We start from the raw sequence: 15,581 nt of genomic DNA on the forward strand, positions 1-15,581 counted from the left end.
GGCCCATTACTTATAGACCTAAATCGCAGGGCCCTATTTACAACATTTCGAGGGGTGTCCGGACACACCCGGTACCCACCGTGTGCACGCCTATGCTGTATTCATAATATAAGCTTTACTAAAATATATATTAGGTATTAAGGTAATTAATAATTTATATTTTTAAATAAAATGAATTAACATATCAAATAACATTATTATATAGTACATAATATATATTTAAAATGTTACAGTTACATAGAAAATTTAACAAATCGCCATTCAATTGTTGTCGCCTGTAATTAATTTTTTAATAACACCCATTGGACTTAATCAGCATACACATTGCAGATATTAGATAAATTAATTGGTGCCAGTGTAGCATGCGATCTACCACTTACATGTGATCTACCCATTACTATCCAGTTCTTTATCGGTAAAAAAGAGAGGCGTACCTATCTATATGCTTCAGTCACATTTAGATCTGTATTATTGGAAGGGTGATTTAATATATTATACTTATAAACCTAATATACACATTTTTTTTTTTTGTTATCAAATATCAAATATTGATATTTATTTAAAAATAAATCGTTGTCAAGAAATTAAGTTTTGATATTGATACTATCGATATTTTTTTTTTTGTACAGAACATGACTAGTTAGGTTGAGTTGGTCCAAAATATACATTTACATAGGTAAAATATAAGTATTTTAAAAATTAAAAAGTTAGTTCATATTTAATTATTGTCGTCTTCTAACTGCTTTAGCTTTACGTCTTTCACCACCAGGAGCTGTTCCCATTGAAAATAATGGTTGGCTAGATCCTGGCATAACTTAATTAAACATATACAAAAATGAAATTAAAAATGTATTAATTTAATGCTAGTATCGTTCATGATATTAATTATATTAAACATACCAGTTGCAGTTATTTGAGGTGATCCAAAATTAAATGATCCTAAAAAGGAAATAATATAATTATAACTATTAGATATTATATGTAAGAGTTCTCAAACAATTTCGATATTTCGATATAATATCGATATCATTAGATTTTTTTTTTTAAAACTATTTTCGATATTAATATCAAATACAAATATGATATATTTAATATCGATATCGAAATTAAAATCAATTTATCGATATCTAAATCAAAATCTTTTTATCGATATTGAAAATATTGATATCTAAATAAATATCGTAATTTAGGTATATAGAAAAAAATCACTTAACGAGGAATGGGGCATTTATTAAGGATTTGTGTGTAGGTAATTCCATGATTCAATGCATTATGCAGTGTATTAGAATTAGTACTTATAGTAAATTAATTATTATTAATTAATAATTATTGTTATTCATAAGTGAGTGTAAATGCATTGGGGATTAGGTACTCTTTGACTCGCACGCATATGTTACATATGCGATCACTGTTTAAGGTATAAAACTATAAAATATAATATTTAATATTTATTGTTTTTATTTACAATGTATTGGTCGATCGGACCTAATATTACGTCATTGTAAGTAGCTCATTAGAAATTCTTATTTTATTAATATTCACATATTCTGTAAACCCACTTTTTTTAATTTTTAATATGTTCATAGAGCACAGATATGTCATATAAAGACGTAGAAAAAAATAAAAATAAAATTCACACAGAATAAATCATACCAAAGAACATGGTAGATTTTTGTATTTTAATTGATTTACTTTATATTCATGTTTGTAATATTTATAATTTTTAAATAATAAAATTAAAAAAATTGATTTCTACTTTTTTTTTTATTACATGTTATATTTTTGATAAATTATTGATACCAATATGTTGAATTTTTGATATATACCTAGGTATGTACTATTTATAAATAATTAGAAAATACTAAATACTAAATTGGTTTTTCGATTTATCCATATATCGATTTTTTAATATGTCAATATTTTAATGCTGTGATAAAATATTGGCTATATCAATTTGATATCGATATTTAAAAATATATCGTTTGAGACCCCTATTATATATATATTATAAAGATTAAAATATTTCATTAAGGTCAAATATGTACAAAACAATATAAATACTTAACAACTAATACCTTGGGTTTGTGTTCCTCCAAATTGTGGTGTTGACAATGCTGATGGTGTTTGACAAAATTGAAAAGGAGAAACAACTGAGGGTGAAGCAGCATTAAAATTGAAAGTTCCTTCTGATTTTTGAGGTTGTTGAATACCGCCAAAGGCAAAAGTCAATGAGTTATTAGGAATATTGTTTGTACTTCCAAATTGAAAACCTTGATTTGTTCCAAATGTATTAGATGAAGGTGGTGATGCTGCACTACCAAATGTGGGAGCTGCATTAGGAGAAGTCATGTTGCCAAATGGCGAGGGTTATGATGGTTGAACATTACCAAATGACGTAATTTGTGGAGGTACTGAACTGCCAAAACCACTAAATGTTGTTGTAGAAAACGTATTTGAAGTTTGACCAAATTTCACAGGACCACTAACATTCTGGTTAGCACTAAATTGAAATGCATTACTAGCTGGGGCAGCACTTCCAAATTTAAATGGTTCAACTGGTTTTTCAGTATTATTTTTAAATTGTAATGGTTGATTCAAGGCAGGGAATGTATTTCCAAAAGATGCTGGTTTATCGTTACTTCCAAATTTAAAAAGAGCAATATTTAAATTTTGTGACCAAAATGTTGGAGTTGAAAATTGTGTTTTAGAGTCTTCTGATTTTGGAACACTAAACTGAAGTGCTTTCTTATCTTGTGAAGCAGAAGCACCAAAAGTAGGAGCAGTTTTAACTGAAGAAAATTGAAATTAATTAGTTGGTGCTTCAGAAGGTTTGTCATTAAATTTTGTACTAGAACTATTAAATTGAAATACACCATTAGCTGTGTTATTAAGAAAAAGCATGCTAGAAGTCGATGTTGTAGATTTATTTTCAGTAGTTTGACTTCCAAAAATTAATTTAGGTCCTTGACTGTCAATAGATTGGCTAACAGTATTAGTAAACTGAGGAGGCTTTGATTGATCAGAATTTGATGTTTCTAACACTGGTGTAGGCAATGCACCAAATTGTAATTTTTGAGACGACTTTCTGCTAGTACTATCATATTTAGGAGGGTTACTAATAGTCAGTGATAATATATTACTGTCAGTTTTTCCAAAATTAAAAAGATTTTGATTTTGTAAGTTATTTGACACAAATACTACATTTTTTTAATTCTGTTGAAGATGTAGTTTCAGGTTTAGATGAACCAAATTGAAATTTAATAGAATCAGTAGTTTTTGAATTATCAATTGATTTTTGATTATTTCCAAATAAAAATAATGAAGTAGAAATTGGATTTATTGCATCTTTAGTAGTTCTAAACTGCAATACAGGTGTTAATTGTTTGTCATCTACTTTGGGTATACCAAATTGCATTACTGGTGTTGACTGTTTTTCATCGGCTTTTAGAGAACCAAATTGCATTACTGGTGTTGATTGTTTGTCATCAACTTTTGGTGCACCAAATTGCATTACAAGTGTTGAATGTTTTTCATTACTTCCAAAAGTAAAACTTATTTTTCTTTGAAGAATTTTCAATTGAACTATCAAAACCTGCTGTAGGCAAATTGTTTTCATTTATTTTAGAAAGATTATTAGTTGTAGATGAATTTACAACAGATCTACCAGGAGTTGATGTTGGAATAGTAAACAGGAAAGATGGTACATTTTTATCACTCTTAGAATCTTTTTGTCCTTCAGTTGGAGATTTATCATTAGTATTTTCATTTTTCTCTGGCGATTGAAATTGTAATTTAGGTTATTGATAGGCCTTTGTACCGAATTGTTCAATATTCAATTTATTATTATTGTTTATTATTCGTTTCTACTGATGATACAGCAGAAGTTGTTGGACTTTCAAAATTAAACTGTAACACGGTGTGTTAATTTTATTTTCTTCATTTACTTTTGGTGTAATTTCAGACAGATTATGACCAAACATTTCAGACATAGATTGTGTTGAAGATGTTGTGACTAATGTAATACTTGAAACAGGTACACTAAATAAATTAGTAGTAATTGCTGGCTGTATTTCATTCAGTTTGGGTGTTGTTTTTTCAGCATTTTTCTTTTTTTCTTTGAGCTTATCAATACTAGTATATGGTACAGGATCAACATAGTCAAATACTTCATCAAGTATAGTTTTTATAGTTATTTTCTTCACAACCTGTGTTTTCCCACTTCTGTTAAATATTCGACTGGCTACAACTGTTATTAAGTCATCGGATAGGTCTGTTTCTGTTGTTTTGTCACTTTTATTAAGTTTATTTTGATCATTTTCGAGTAGCACAGTAGATCCACAACATGTACAGCTTTTACAGTGTTTACGATTTGGTGAGTTATCTTCGTGATCTAATAAAATAAATATATGTAATTATAGATTATTTTTAACTTTATTCTGATTTATTGTTTCAAAAACTTTTTAGATGCTCATTTGTTTCTCTTACAATTATTTGAAGACAAATATTATATCTAATGCAATACAAATAATAGATAAACACGGTTAAATTGATACAACAAAAATTTAATTGGATGGTATAATTACTAACAACAAATATTAAAAAAGGCATTTACTGATATTAAATATTGTTAAAATAAAAAATTAATAATTAAGTAAGACTTAGATAAAGATAATTTTAAAATTAAATAATAAAGTAAAAATATAATTTTGAAGCCTAATAAATACTACACAAATTTGACATATATTTATAAAATATAGTCTTTCCTTATAATTCATGTGAATATTACAAACCCATATAATATTTAAATAAAAATAATTACCTCTCGGATAAGGTCTTTTCTGACCAGACTTAAGTAAGAACTTGCTAGAGCTATAGGAGCTCAATATTTCATTGTTACGAGTTTTAGGTTTCTTTCGTGAATGACACATATTTGTTCCAAAATCTCCATGTCTTTTAGTTTTAATAAAATTTTACAAATTATTAAAAAAAAATAACAGTCAGATTAATAAGACATTAAACTATAGTAAAGTAAAGATAAATGAAAAATGTACTATCATAGACCATATTAACATTATTATAAATTTACAATCGAATCAGTAATAAGATAATTTTTTTTATTTAATTAAAATAATAAATTACTAATAAGGTATTAAAATAAATCAAAAATTAGTAAATTATTAATACACCTAAAGAAATATATAAATAAATAGTTTATGTAAACAAATAATTGATTTTCTCTGGAGTATTATTATATTTGTAATGTTAATTACTATTGGACTGTTCAAAATTTAAATATCTAGCACTTAAAATTTCAAAAAAAGCTAATATTCAATTTATGATTGCAAACATTTTATTAATAAACTATGTCTTACTTGTTGATGTCTATGTTGATATTTTTAGAGTTCATAATTATTGACATTGGTTGAGTTGATCTATGATTATGTCCATTTATAACGGTTAAATGATTAGGAGTATTAGATTCAGTTATTGTTTTTCGACGTCGATCAACAAATGCATGACCACTGCTCTATAAAATCAAAATATATTACATAAAATATAAGTAAATAGTTTGGAAATTAAATATTATAAAACGCAACATACATTATGAATAATTTACTTTTAGAAGAATTACTTTTAAATAAAGTATTATTATGTTGTGAACCCTTCACATGTCGCAACTATTGCTAACTAAGCAATAACGTAGCTTGACAACAGCTGTGTTAGTGTTAGCAGCACAACAGTCAGTGGAGTTCTGTACATAATCAAATATAGTACATATTTTATCTCAATAAAGGTATATTAATAAATTCTCATAAGTGTATATTGATTTAATTTATTTTAAAACAATATGAGGAACAGGTACTGACTGGTTTAAACCGTTGACATGGAGACAAACCAAAAAAAGATTGTAGTAACTCATGAAGATAACCGAGGGTCACAACAATTAATTACATTGTAATATACATGAAAAATTTAATTTGATTACATATTGAATTCATACTAATTGTATTCAATTACATTTTAATAAATAATATAAAATATAACGTATGAAAAAAAAAATAAATACTCTAACCATAAGGCTATAAATATAAATTTAGTTTAATGTAAAATAATGTCTGTACAATCTACAATTCAGCTAACCAGTTCAACCAAATTATATTAAAATTATATTAAATTATTGATGGCTATCACTAACTATAGTTATAATAACTGTGCTAGGGTGCAATGTTAATAATCAAATATAAATCTTTTGAAGAACAAATTAAAGTATATAAAAAAGATATTAATGGTATTTATGTAACATAAATATTAATATGAATAACAAAATATATTAGTTATTTAAGCCTAGTCATTAGGTCAACATTATGTACATATTTATTTTCATTTTTCTTTAAAAAAATAGTATTATTTTTAACACTAACTATAAGTATTATAAAACTTCATAATATTTTGATATTACATTATATTATATTTCAATATATTACCACTTGGCGAGTTCTTTTCCTAACACCAAAATTATCCAATGTTTCCATCAATTTTCGCTTTTTATCATATGAATCCCTCATTGAATAATTGCCATTGATTGTATTGCTTCCATTTACACCATTCCTAAGAAATAAAGTAACATTTAATTATACAATGAAATAGTAAAAAAATTTACATTCCTATAATATTGCAGATATTATGTAAAAAATTAAAGATAAATATCTCCTATATGAGATAAGTTAGATAGGTATGAGGTTATTTGCGAATAACATTTTTGGTGAATTCTTAATGTTATAAATACAAAATAATTTAAAAATTAAATTAATCCGATTTAGTTACAATATTTACAAAATAATAAAAATTGGTTATTAAATGTAATCTAATATTATGAAAATAATAAATAACTCACAAAAACAAAATCAAGTTATAAAATAAAAAGTAAAGTTATAATTAATTTTAAACTAAAAAAGTATAAAATTCACAGTAGGGTATATAATATTATATAAATAATACAAGATTAGAGACTGGTAGAACTATGAATTAATAGAAAAAAATATAACTTTGTTATTATACATATAGTTATAATAAATAATATAATGTATAAATAAATAAAATAAAAGCTAAGTCTAATAATAAAAGTATAAAAAAAAAAAAAAAAAAAAAAAAAAAACAATAAGAATATACTAACCAAATTTTAATGTTAAAACAATCAAATAAATTAAAATAATACATTGAAAATTCTAAATGAAGCAAAAAAAATATTTAATATAAACATATTGTAATATGACTACAAACACTAACTCTAATGTGAATGGTATTGATAAATTTGTAAATCCATGTTTGGTGTAGTTGACTTCATATCACGAGCTCTTTGAACTATTCGATAACTGAATCCAGGACTAATAACAGTTTCTTTACAACTTGATCTAAAAGTAAATTATTTACAAAAAAAATGATGATGTAAAACATACAAATAAATCATAAAAATTACACCTACAATTTTAAATATCATAGCAATAATAAGCACACCCTATAAACTATAGGTAATATTATACATTTAATACAAATTTAATGTATTATATTATTTATTAATAATACTGATAGGTACATGTATATATAAATAATAATAATGTACAGCCCCAGATTAAAGATTATGCTATCTGGGAGCCTATTTCAAACCGGTTGTACCATTACACCAATCATAAAAAAAATTATATAAATAACAACAGCGTTATTTAAATATACATATATTATTAAAATAAGATCTGCTCATATTGATCAAAGAAAAACCTCTGTAAGGAAATATTAAGCCCATTTGTTTTTAAATCAATATAACTTGACAGTTGATGAGACTATGACAATGGTCTATGAAACTGGACATTTGAATAGACAATAGAATAATAATAACAATTGCTGGTATGAATCTAGTTTAGCACCCACTCGAATTTTTCATTTTTTTTTTTTTCTAAACAGAAATATTTTTTTACGCTGAGAACGATGGTGTAATCAAAATTGAGTGGAAGAATTTAGTTTTTGAGTTATATCTTTTTCAAATTTATTAATTTTTGATAGTTATGTTAAATAATGTAATATAAGAATGTTCACTTTACTATGTTGTTATATATTGGTACTGTAACCTGCTACACTCTACGAATCTGAGTTTGAAACCTTTCCCGGTTAGGAAATTTTTTGCACTTTTTTTCTAATGTTTTAAATGTTTTAATTGGAGCAAATTTCAACTTAAAAGGTAAATGTTTAACCTGTGACCTCACCCAGTCTCGAGGTGCACTCAAAATCCTTTTTTTATCCTATGACCTACTTGGGGTAGTGTTGATTTACCTAGGGTTCCGAAAAAAAACTGTAAAAAAAAGGGGTGTCTGGTAACGTAGAAAATTTCCCTATACTATAATATAATAATATAGTAATATAGAAATAATACTTCATGGCAAATCCAGAGGTATTTTCGTTTAAAGCTGTCTAATCTACTTGAATACACATTTCGTTATCTCAATATCGTACTCGTAGTTGTAACTTTCTGTTATTTTGATGATCGTTAACCATTTTAACGATAGTAGTACAAATGCCAGTATGAGGATAATAAATTTTAAATGGTTTAAAAAAAGAGATATTATTGTTCCCACTCCAGATAAAATATAATACTTATTTATTTTTGGTTCATTACTATTCCTAACGCAGTAAGTGTATAGTGTTTATACCTATATTTTTCAAGTTTTTTTTTATTAATTAAATAAATAATGTGGTCCATAATAAAATTATTTAAATTATTTGAATGTGATGAAGACGGTCCGTTATTTTTGTCCGCCATTGAACAACTACAATTATGGGTTATTATTGCAAAAAACAACACCTTAAAATGCAAAAATTGTCATTTTCTTAAATGATGCTCGCATGCAGATATCATTGATGGATTTGTTTGGCGGTGCAGAAAGTGGTATACAAAAAATAATAATAATAAAAAAGTGAGGCGTGATTTCAAACAATTTTTAAGGAAAGACACGTTCTTTGGTAAATCACATCTTTCAATTTATCGTATTATAATATTTACATATCTTTGGACGGAAAATGTGTCACTTTCTTTTATTAAAAACAAATTTGTATTGTTCAACAATCCCTTATTGATTGGGCATCTTTCCATCGGGAAGTTGTCTTTGATGGATTAATATTACATCATAAAAAAAATTTGTAATATATTTTTTTCAATTTGTAAAAAGCAAAAATAATGTTCTTTTAATTATTTAATACATTTATTATGAAGGCGGTATTGGAAAAATTGTTGAGATCGACGAGTCGAAGTTTGGTCGACGAAAATATTATAGGGACCATCGTGTAGAGGGGCAATGGGTTTTTGGTGGAGTAGAGCGGACAACAGGGAAATGTTTTTTAGTACCCGTAGAATAACGAGATAAAAAAAACGTTGCTGGTATTAATTAAAGAGTGGATTTTGCCTGGTATATTGATTATATTAACAGTAAATCATTTTATTCAGTTTAAAGACCTTAATACTGACGCGCACACAAATAACGTAGAGGGGATGTGGCGTCACGCTAAGACATCTATGTATGGGCCAGTAATCGCGGAAAAAACGATTTTACGCCGGATATTTGGCCAAGCACATCCCCCCCCCCCCCGAAAAGTTCCACGGAGTGGCACTCGAATTTGTGAGTAGAGCCGGCAGGTGTAGCAAGCGAAGTCTTACAATTTTAAAAATCGAAGTTCCAATTTTTCGGAAAAAAATGCAAAAAATATTTGTGCGAATAAAGATTAGAACCCGGGGTACTCAACGATCAATTATTATCCACTGAACTATTAGATTATTTATTTAACTATATCTTTATTATATCATTGAAAATTCCCAATTTTCAAATTTGTGTAACTCAAAAACTAATGATTTCCGCATATTTATATTTGCACCATAATTTTTAAAACGTCGATTTACTTGGATCAAAAAAAAAAAAAAAAAATGAAAAATTCGAGTGAGCGCTTAACTAGATTTGTTCCCAGTTGCTTGGTAGTATACAAATAAATTTGAATTAATAATAATCTAATGGTTATAAATTATAATACAGCCGTATGGGCATACAAAAAACACTCGAAACTAATACGATAATACAAACAAAAAAGGAAATCCATCAGTTCGAGCTCAATATGGTCTAATTAATAATATTCTGAACGCTCATTCATTTGATAATTCTGCGATAAACAATATATTATACAACTATTATTATTTGTTACACACGTTTTTCAATGATTAATAATTCTTTCTAAGAATTGTAATACATTAGAATATTTTGTTTTCGCTGTTAAGAAATTATCTCCTCTTCTTAAAACTACCACCAGGGGCAACTGCCTCTTTGTTACCCCTTAACCCAGTACAGTGGCGTAATTAGGAATTTAGTTTGGGGAGGGGGGGTTATAGGTTTTAGCAAAATCTGTACACCTCATACAGTAACCCCTCCCACCCTACCAGAATAAAATTTTTAATAATTTAAATTTTAACAATAATAATAATAATAATAATAATAATAATAATAATAATAATAGCAATCGTAATAATAATAATAATGATAATAATCATACTATCACAATATAATAAAAAAAAAATACATAAAAAAAGTTTTTGGGGGGTCCATCTCCCTAATCCCCCCTCCTAATTACGCCCCTGACCCAGTACTGATAATGTACTTTTTAAAATGAATCTGAATAACTTCATTTTAAAAAATAAATAAATTAAGATTAAAAATTTAAGTTTGAGGTTACAATTATGAAATCAATGATACCAATTTTTAATTTATCAAAATAACAGTAAATATTATTAATTAAATGGGAAAGCTATGTTTTTAAGAATCTACAAGTATGGTATAAAATATGAGAATACAATTTTGTATTGATAAATAGAGAATAAGGTAAATTAATATCGGTAAAAATGCAATTCTTGTACCATGAAAATGTTTTTTATAAAATCTTCAAAAGGTACTATTTGATAAAAATTATAATATACCCATATAGGTGAAATATAATATTGTACATACCTTAAGGGAGAATTCATTTGATTTGATTTATGGGCTATGGGCGACTTGTGAAAAATATTGAAAGCACTAGTGATGTGAGAAAATAACAATAACAGTGCTTTATAACCATAGAGTAATTACTCTATGTTTATAACCTAATCGTCATCTGTTTATAACCACTTCTGTAATGTAATTCCGATAATGCCTTTCGTTATCACTTGTGGTATCTCATTGAACATCGATTGAGATCGTCGTCACTGTAATTCGTCTGTCTACTGTTTAATTATTTCCTTTGGCGTCAATTGTTGACCCGTTTTGTTGGATCGTTTTTGATTGATTTCTGCTATAACCTATCGCTGTTGTTTAAGATAATTCATCAAACATGGCCGATGCTTTTGACAAACTCCGTATGATGGAAGTCGAAATGAACAAGTATTTTATTTGGAATGCATACGTATTGTTCATTATTTCTGTAACGAGGTACCTGTTACTTTTAGATTTGAAGAAGAAATTGGGATACCCAACTACATCGATGGAACGCCTGGCACTCCTCAAGCATATGGACAAATGAATCGTCACCTAGTGAGTTCTGGCAATGGGTACCAGGCCGACCGTGATTCTATGAATTCATACATGGATAATGGTAAACATAATATAATCAGATATAAAATGTAATAGTTAATAGTCTTATTTAGTTTCAATATATAATTAGGTACTAGAAAATACCGATTCCATTAGTACCAATTGATTTTACATTTGGAGTTCCCAAATCTATAATTTAATAATGATGAGGTGAAAGTGAATCTTGTAAGTTTTGTGTTTCTCTTAAAATTACAAAAGCCTTATCATCAAGCAATCATTTTTTAATTGAAATTGAGATGTTTATTTAACATAGATGATAAATAGCAAACTATGTATATATATATATAAGATATATACTATCTGATTTATCCAACTTCACTTGGGTTAGTTTTTAATTATTTCTAATTATTATTTTAAAGAACAAAATCATTCACATAGAGAATAATATTAACAAAACCGGTTAGCTGCTAGTTTAGCAAAAAGCTCACTATAACCCTAATCTCATACAGCCTCATACAGAGTTTCCATTTTTTTCCTTTTGTATTCCATGTGTAATACCTCAGATACCTCAATATACAGAAAAGTTCTTGCAAATTAATCACGGTGAGTATTGTTTTTGGAGGAGAAAATATTCGCTCTTGGATATTATTTCTAGTAAAATAAAAACATTCACTATTTTCTAGGTGCACACTGAGATATGTGACAGTAGGATTCCTTTCCATTTTTTCTGTTTTTATAGAGTAAACTAAGCAACAACTGCCTGTTCAGGCTTTATCAAGTGTACTGATGGTTTCCTTTCCATTTTTTTTTTTGTAGCAAAAGGTTGCCTATATTATTTTCTAAGGTTTAATTTATCTCTATACTAAATTTCATCAAAATCCGTTAAGTGGTTTCAGGGTCCATTCGACACAAACCAATAAACACGTAATTTTTAAAAATGGTTCTAAAAAACCAATAAACCAGTTTTAGTAAAAACATTTTTATTGGATCATATTGTGAATCTAAACCATTCTCAAACTAATTTGATCTCGCACTTATTTAAGAGAAATTCAGTGAAAACAGATAGACACAATAAATATATATATATATATAAAGATATATAAATAAATTACAATTATGAATGTTCATCATGATAATTAAATGATTCCTGATTAATTTTGAAACCATACATATTTTTTTCGTGTTTTAAAATATTTTTTTTTTTTTGCTTAAGCACATTGTATTTCAAAATTAAAAATAGTTTGAAATTATTGCCCATATTATATTATTAATAAATATTTTTTCAGATAACTATTCTATGGGACAGCAAAATTCTATGTCATCTCAAGGATACAACAATATGCGACCTTCTTTTTCTAATAATCAAATGCTATTACAGCAACCTCAACGTAGATATAATGTCAAAGTGGACAAAACAATTGGTCCTGTGATTCTAAGGTAGGACTCTTTTGCTTTAGATATTGTTTCAGTAGAATATCTTTATAGGACCACTGGACTTACCCAGAGGCTCACAACACACACACACACACACACACACACATATATATACATGTTTTAAATTTAATTTGCATTTTAGTGGTGCTCCTAAACTTTACTCATCTAAACCAGAACCATCTCAACTACCTGTCAGTGATTCTATAATTAAACCAGAAGATGTATTAAAAATGACAACTAGCATAAACCCATTAAAAAAAGAATCAAAGAAATCACAACCTACAGTTTTGCCTGGCAAAGAAATGGCAGAAGCTGTTAAAGCAACATCAAAAACAGTTGTTGTATCAGCTGGTGGCAATGCTGTTGCTGCTGCTGAATGTGCTGCTTCAATCCCAAACCAATCTGCCAAAAGCAAAGGGAAAAAGAATAAAAAATTTATTCGGACTTCTGGTGGACAGGTGTGGGAAGATCAAACTTTATGTGAATGGGATGAAGGTAAATATTTTGTTCTGAATATTGTTAAATTGCATCATTATACAATTTTAGCATTTGTGATAAACATCTATGTGATTTAATACATTTTTGTTTTTAGACGATTTTCGTTTATTTTGTGGAGATTTAGGTAATGATGTTACTGATGAATTATTAGCTCGTACATTCAGCCGCTATCCATCATTTCAAAAAGCACGTGTAGTACGTGATCGACGAACCATGAAAACTCGAGGATTTGGTTTTGTGTCATTCAAAGATCCAGCTGATTTTATTAAAGCTACAAAAGAACTCAACGGTATTGCTTTTTTCACTTGAATAACAGTTTTTTAAATATTTAATATTCATGTATATGATTTTAATATTTATCAGGTCGTTATGTGGGTAGTAGACCAATAAAACTTCGAAAAAGTATGTGGAAAAATAGAAGTTTAGAAGTTACCAAAAAAAAGGAAAAAGAAAAGGCTGCACTTATTAGTTTACTAACAGGTCAATCATCATAATAATGTGACATATACATATAAAAAATGTAAAAATTTTCTGTAAACTTGATGCATGAGCAATTTATTATTTTATGATTTTTCCTTAAAATCTTGTATTAAGTTTAATTACAGTAAATATCGATTTTAGTATTTAAAAATATTTAAATGTAATTTTAATTATTTTATTTTATTTCTTACTATAAGTGTATGTATCATTTATTTAAAACTTATTAAACGTTTTGAAACAAAAAGTGCTATATATACATGTGTACGGCAAAAGTGACAGTTGAACCACAAGTCATCAGAATGTGATGTGTGTGTGTACATCAAGTGCCATGTCTGATTTTATTAGATATGTTCAACCGAGAGAAAGCATATCCTCACACCAGTATAAAGATATCTATCTAAACAAAATCGAAAAAAATATTGCTTCTGTTGTATATATTTTATAGTTATATTTTATATTTTATAGTGCTGTGTTTTCATCTATCTAACTTTCCATCTAACTCTTTTCATACTTTCTAATTAATTTGGTTAAAACATCAAGTAATGTTTTCTTCATTTTGATAATGTTACAAATATGAAGTTTTTCCACTTTATTTTAATACTGTTCCTTGAAAATTAATTATCTTATTGTAGTTTTTTTTTTACATCTGTACTGTAGATAAATATATTTATTATAAGAATAAATTAAATATTTTAAGTTGAACAAAGTCCAACATATGTGATGTAGATTTGTTTCATCCATAACTTACTATATTTTATACATTTTAAAACTAAATTCTTGCAAGAAAAAATTTAAATGTAAGGGCAGAGAGGTCACAGAATTCATTTATAAGAAATATTATTGATAAATTATAGCTATTAATCTCAAATAGTGTTTAACAGTAACAATTACCAAAAATAATAGTGAGCTCAGAAAGCGTAGATGTGACGGAATGGTTGATTGGTCACCAGCTCTCAAATCACTCTTTTCAAATCAATCATATTGGTTGCCATTCTTAAAATGTTAACTGTGCTACATGTGATAACAAAATATTTGAGTTTATTTTAGCGATGAAATAATAATAAACTAAATTGCTTAAAAATAAATAAATAATAAAAATCGTTAACTTTCTTTATTCCATGTCACAATGTTATGTACTTGTTAAAATATATTTTCATAACACATATTATCCTTATAAAGCTTATAATGTATTTAATACTATGAGATAAAAGTAGATTGAGTTGAAAAAAAATCCAGGATATTGTTAGTTTAGTACATTGGTATTTTTTAGTATAAAACTATGACTTATTTCTTCAAGTATTAACTTCAATGATCCTCATTCTTATATGTAATTAAGTTGAATTTATATTTTGGTACATAAAATAATAGGTATCATCATTTAGATGATAATACAATAAAATGGATAAAACTATTGAATAGGTATAAGCGCAATATCATAATTAAAACATTTTTCCATAGAATGCTGATTTTTTTTAAAATATAGTAATAAATAAACTTAAAAATTTAAACGTGCAACAAAAAAAAAAAAAATAAAAAAATTAAAAATAAAAGAAAATAAGAAAAAAAGAATTA

At 26.8% G+C, this 15,581-nt stretch overlaps 1 protein-coding gene and 1 pseudogene across 1 annotated transcript; one reads left to right on the plus strand and one right to left on the minus strand.

Moving 5' to 3' along the window:
- Nucleotides 1-203: 203 nt before the first annotated feature.
- LOC112689322 lies at nucleotides 204-11,122 on the minus strand (annotated as a pseudogene).
- Nucleotides 11,123-11,251: 129 nt separating this feature from the next.
- On the plus strand, nucleotides 11,252-14,122 carry LOC112689323 (RNA-binding protein 42). The gene is made up of 6 exons (XM_025562970.1): nucleotides 11,252-11,447; nucleotides 11,513-11,658; nucleotides 12,884-13,034; nucleotides 13,174-13,526; nucleotides 13,624-13,818; nucleotides 13,893-14,122. The coding sequence occupies exons 1-6, from the start codon at nucleotides 11,398-11,400 to the stop codon at nucleotides 14,021-14,023; spliced, it is 1,026 nt and encodes a 341-aa protein (XP_025418755.1). The 5' UTR covers nucleotides 11,252-11,397; the 3' UTR covers nucleotides 14,024-14,122.
- The last annotated feature ends 1,459 nt before the right edge of the window (nucleotides 14,123-15,581 follow it).

The sequence above is a fragment of the Sipha flava genome, unplaced genomic scaffold (genome assembly GCF_003268045.1).
Source record: "Sipha flava isolate LNK unplaced genomic scaffold, YSA_version1 43_pilon_pilon, whole genome shotgun sequence".
Lineage (NCBI taxonomy): Eukaryota > Metazoa > Arthropoda > Insecta > Hemiptera > Aphididae > Sipha > Sipha flava.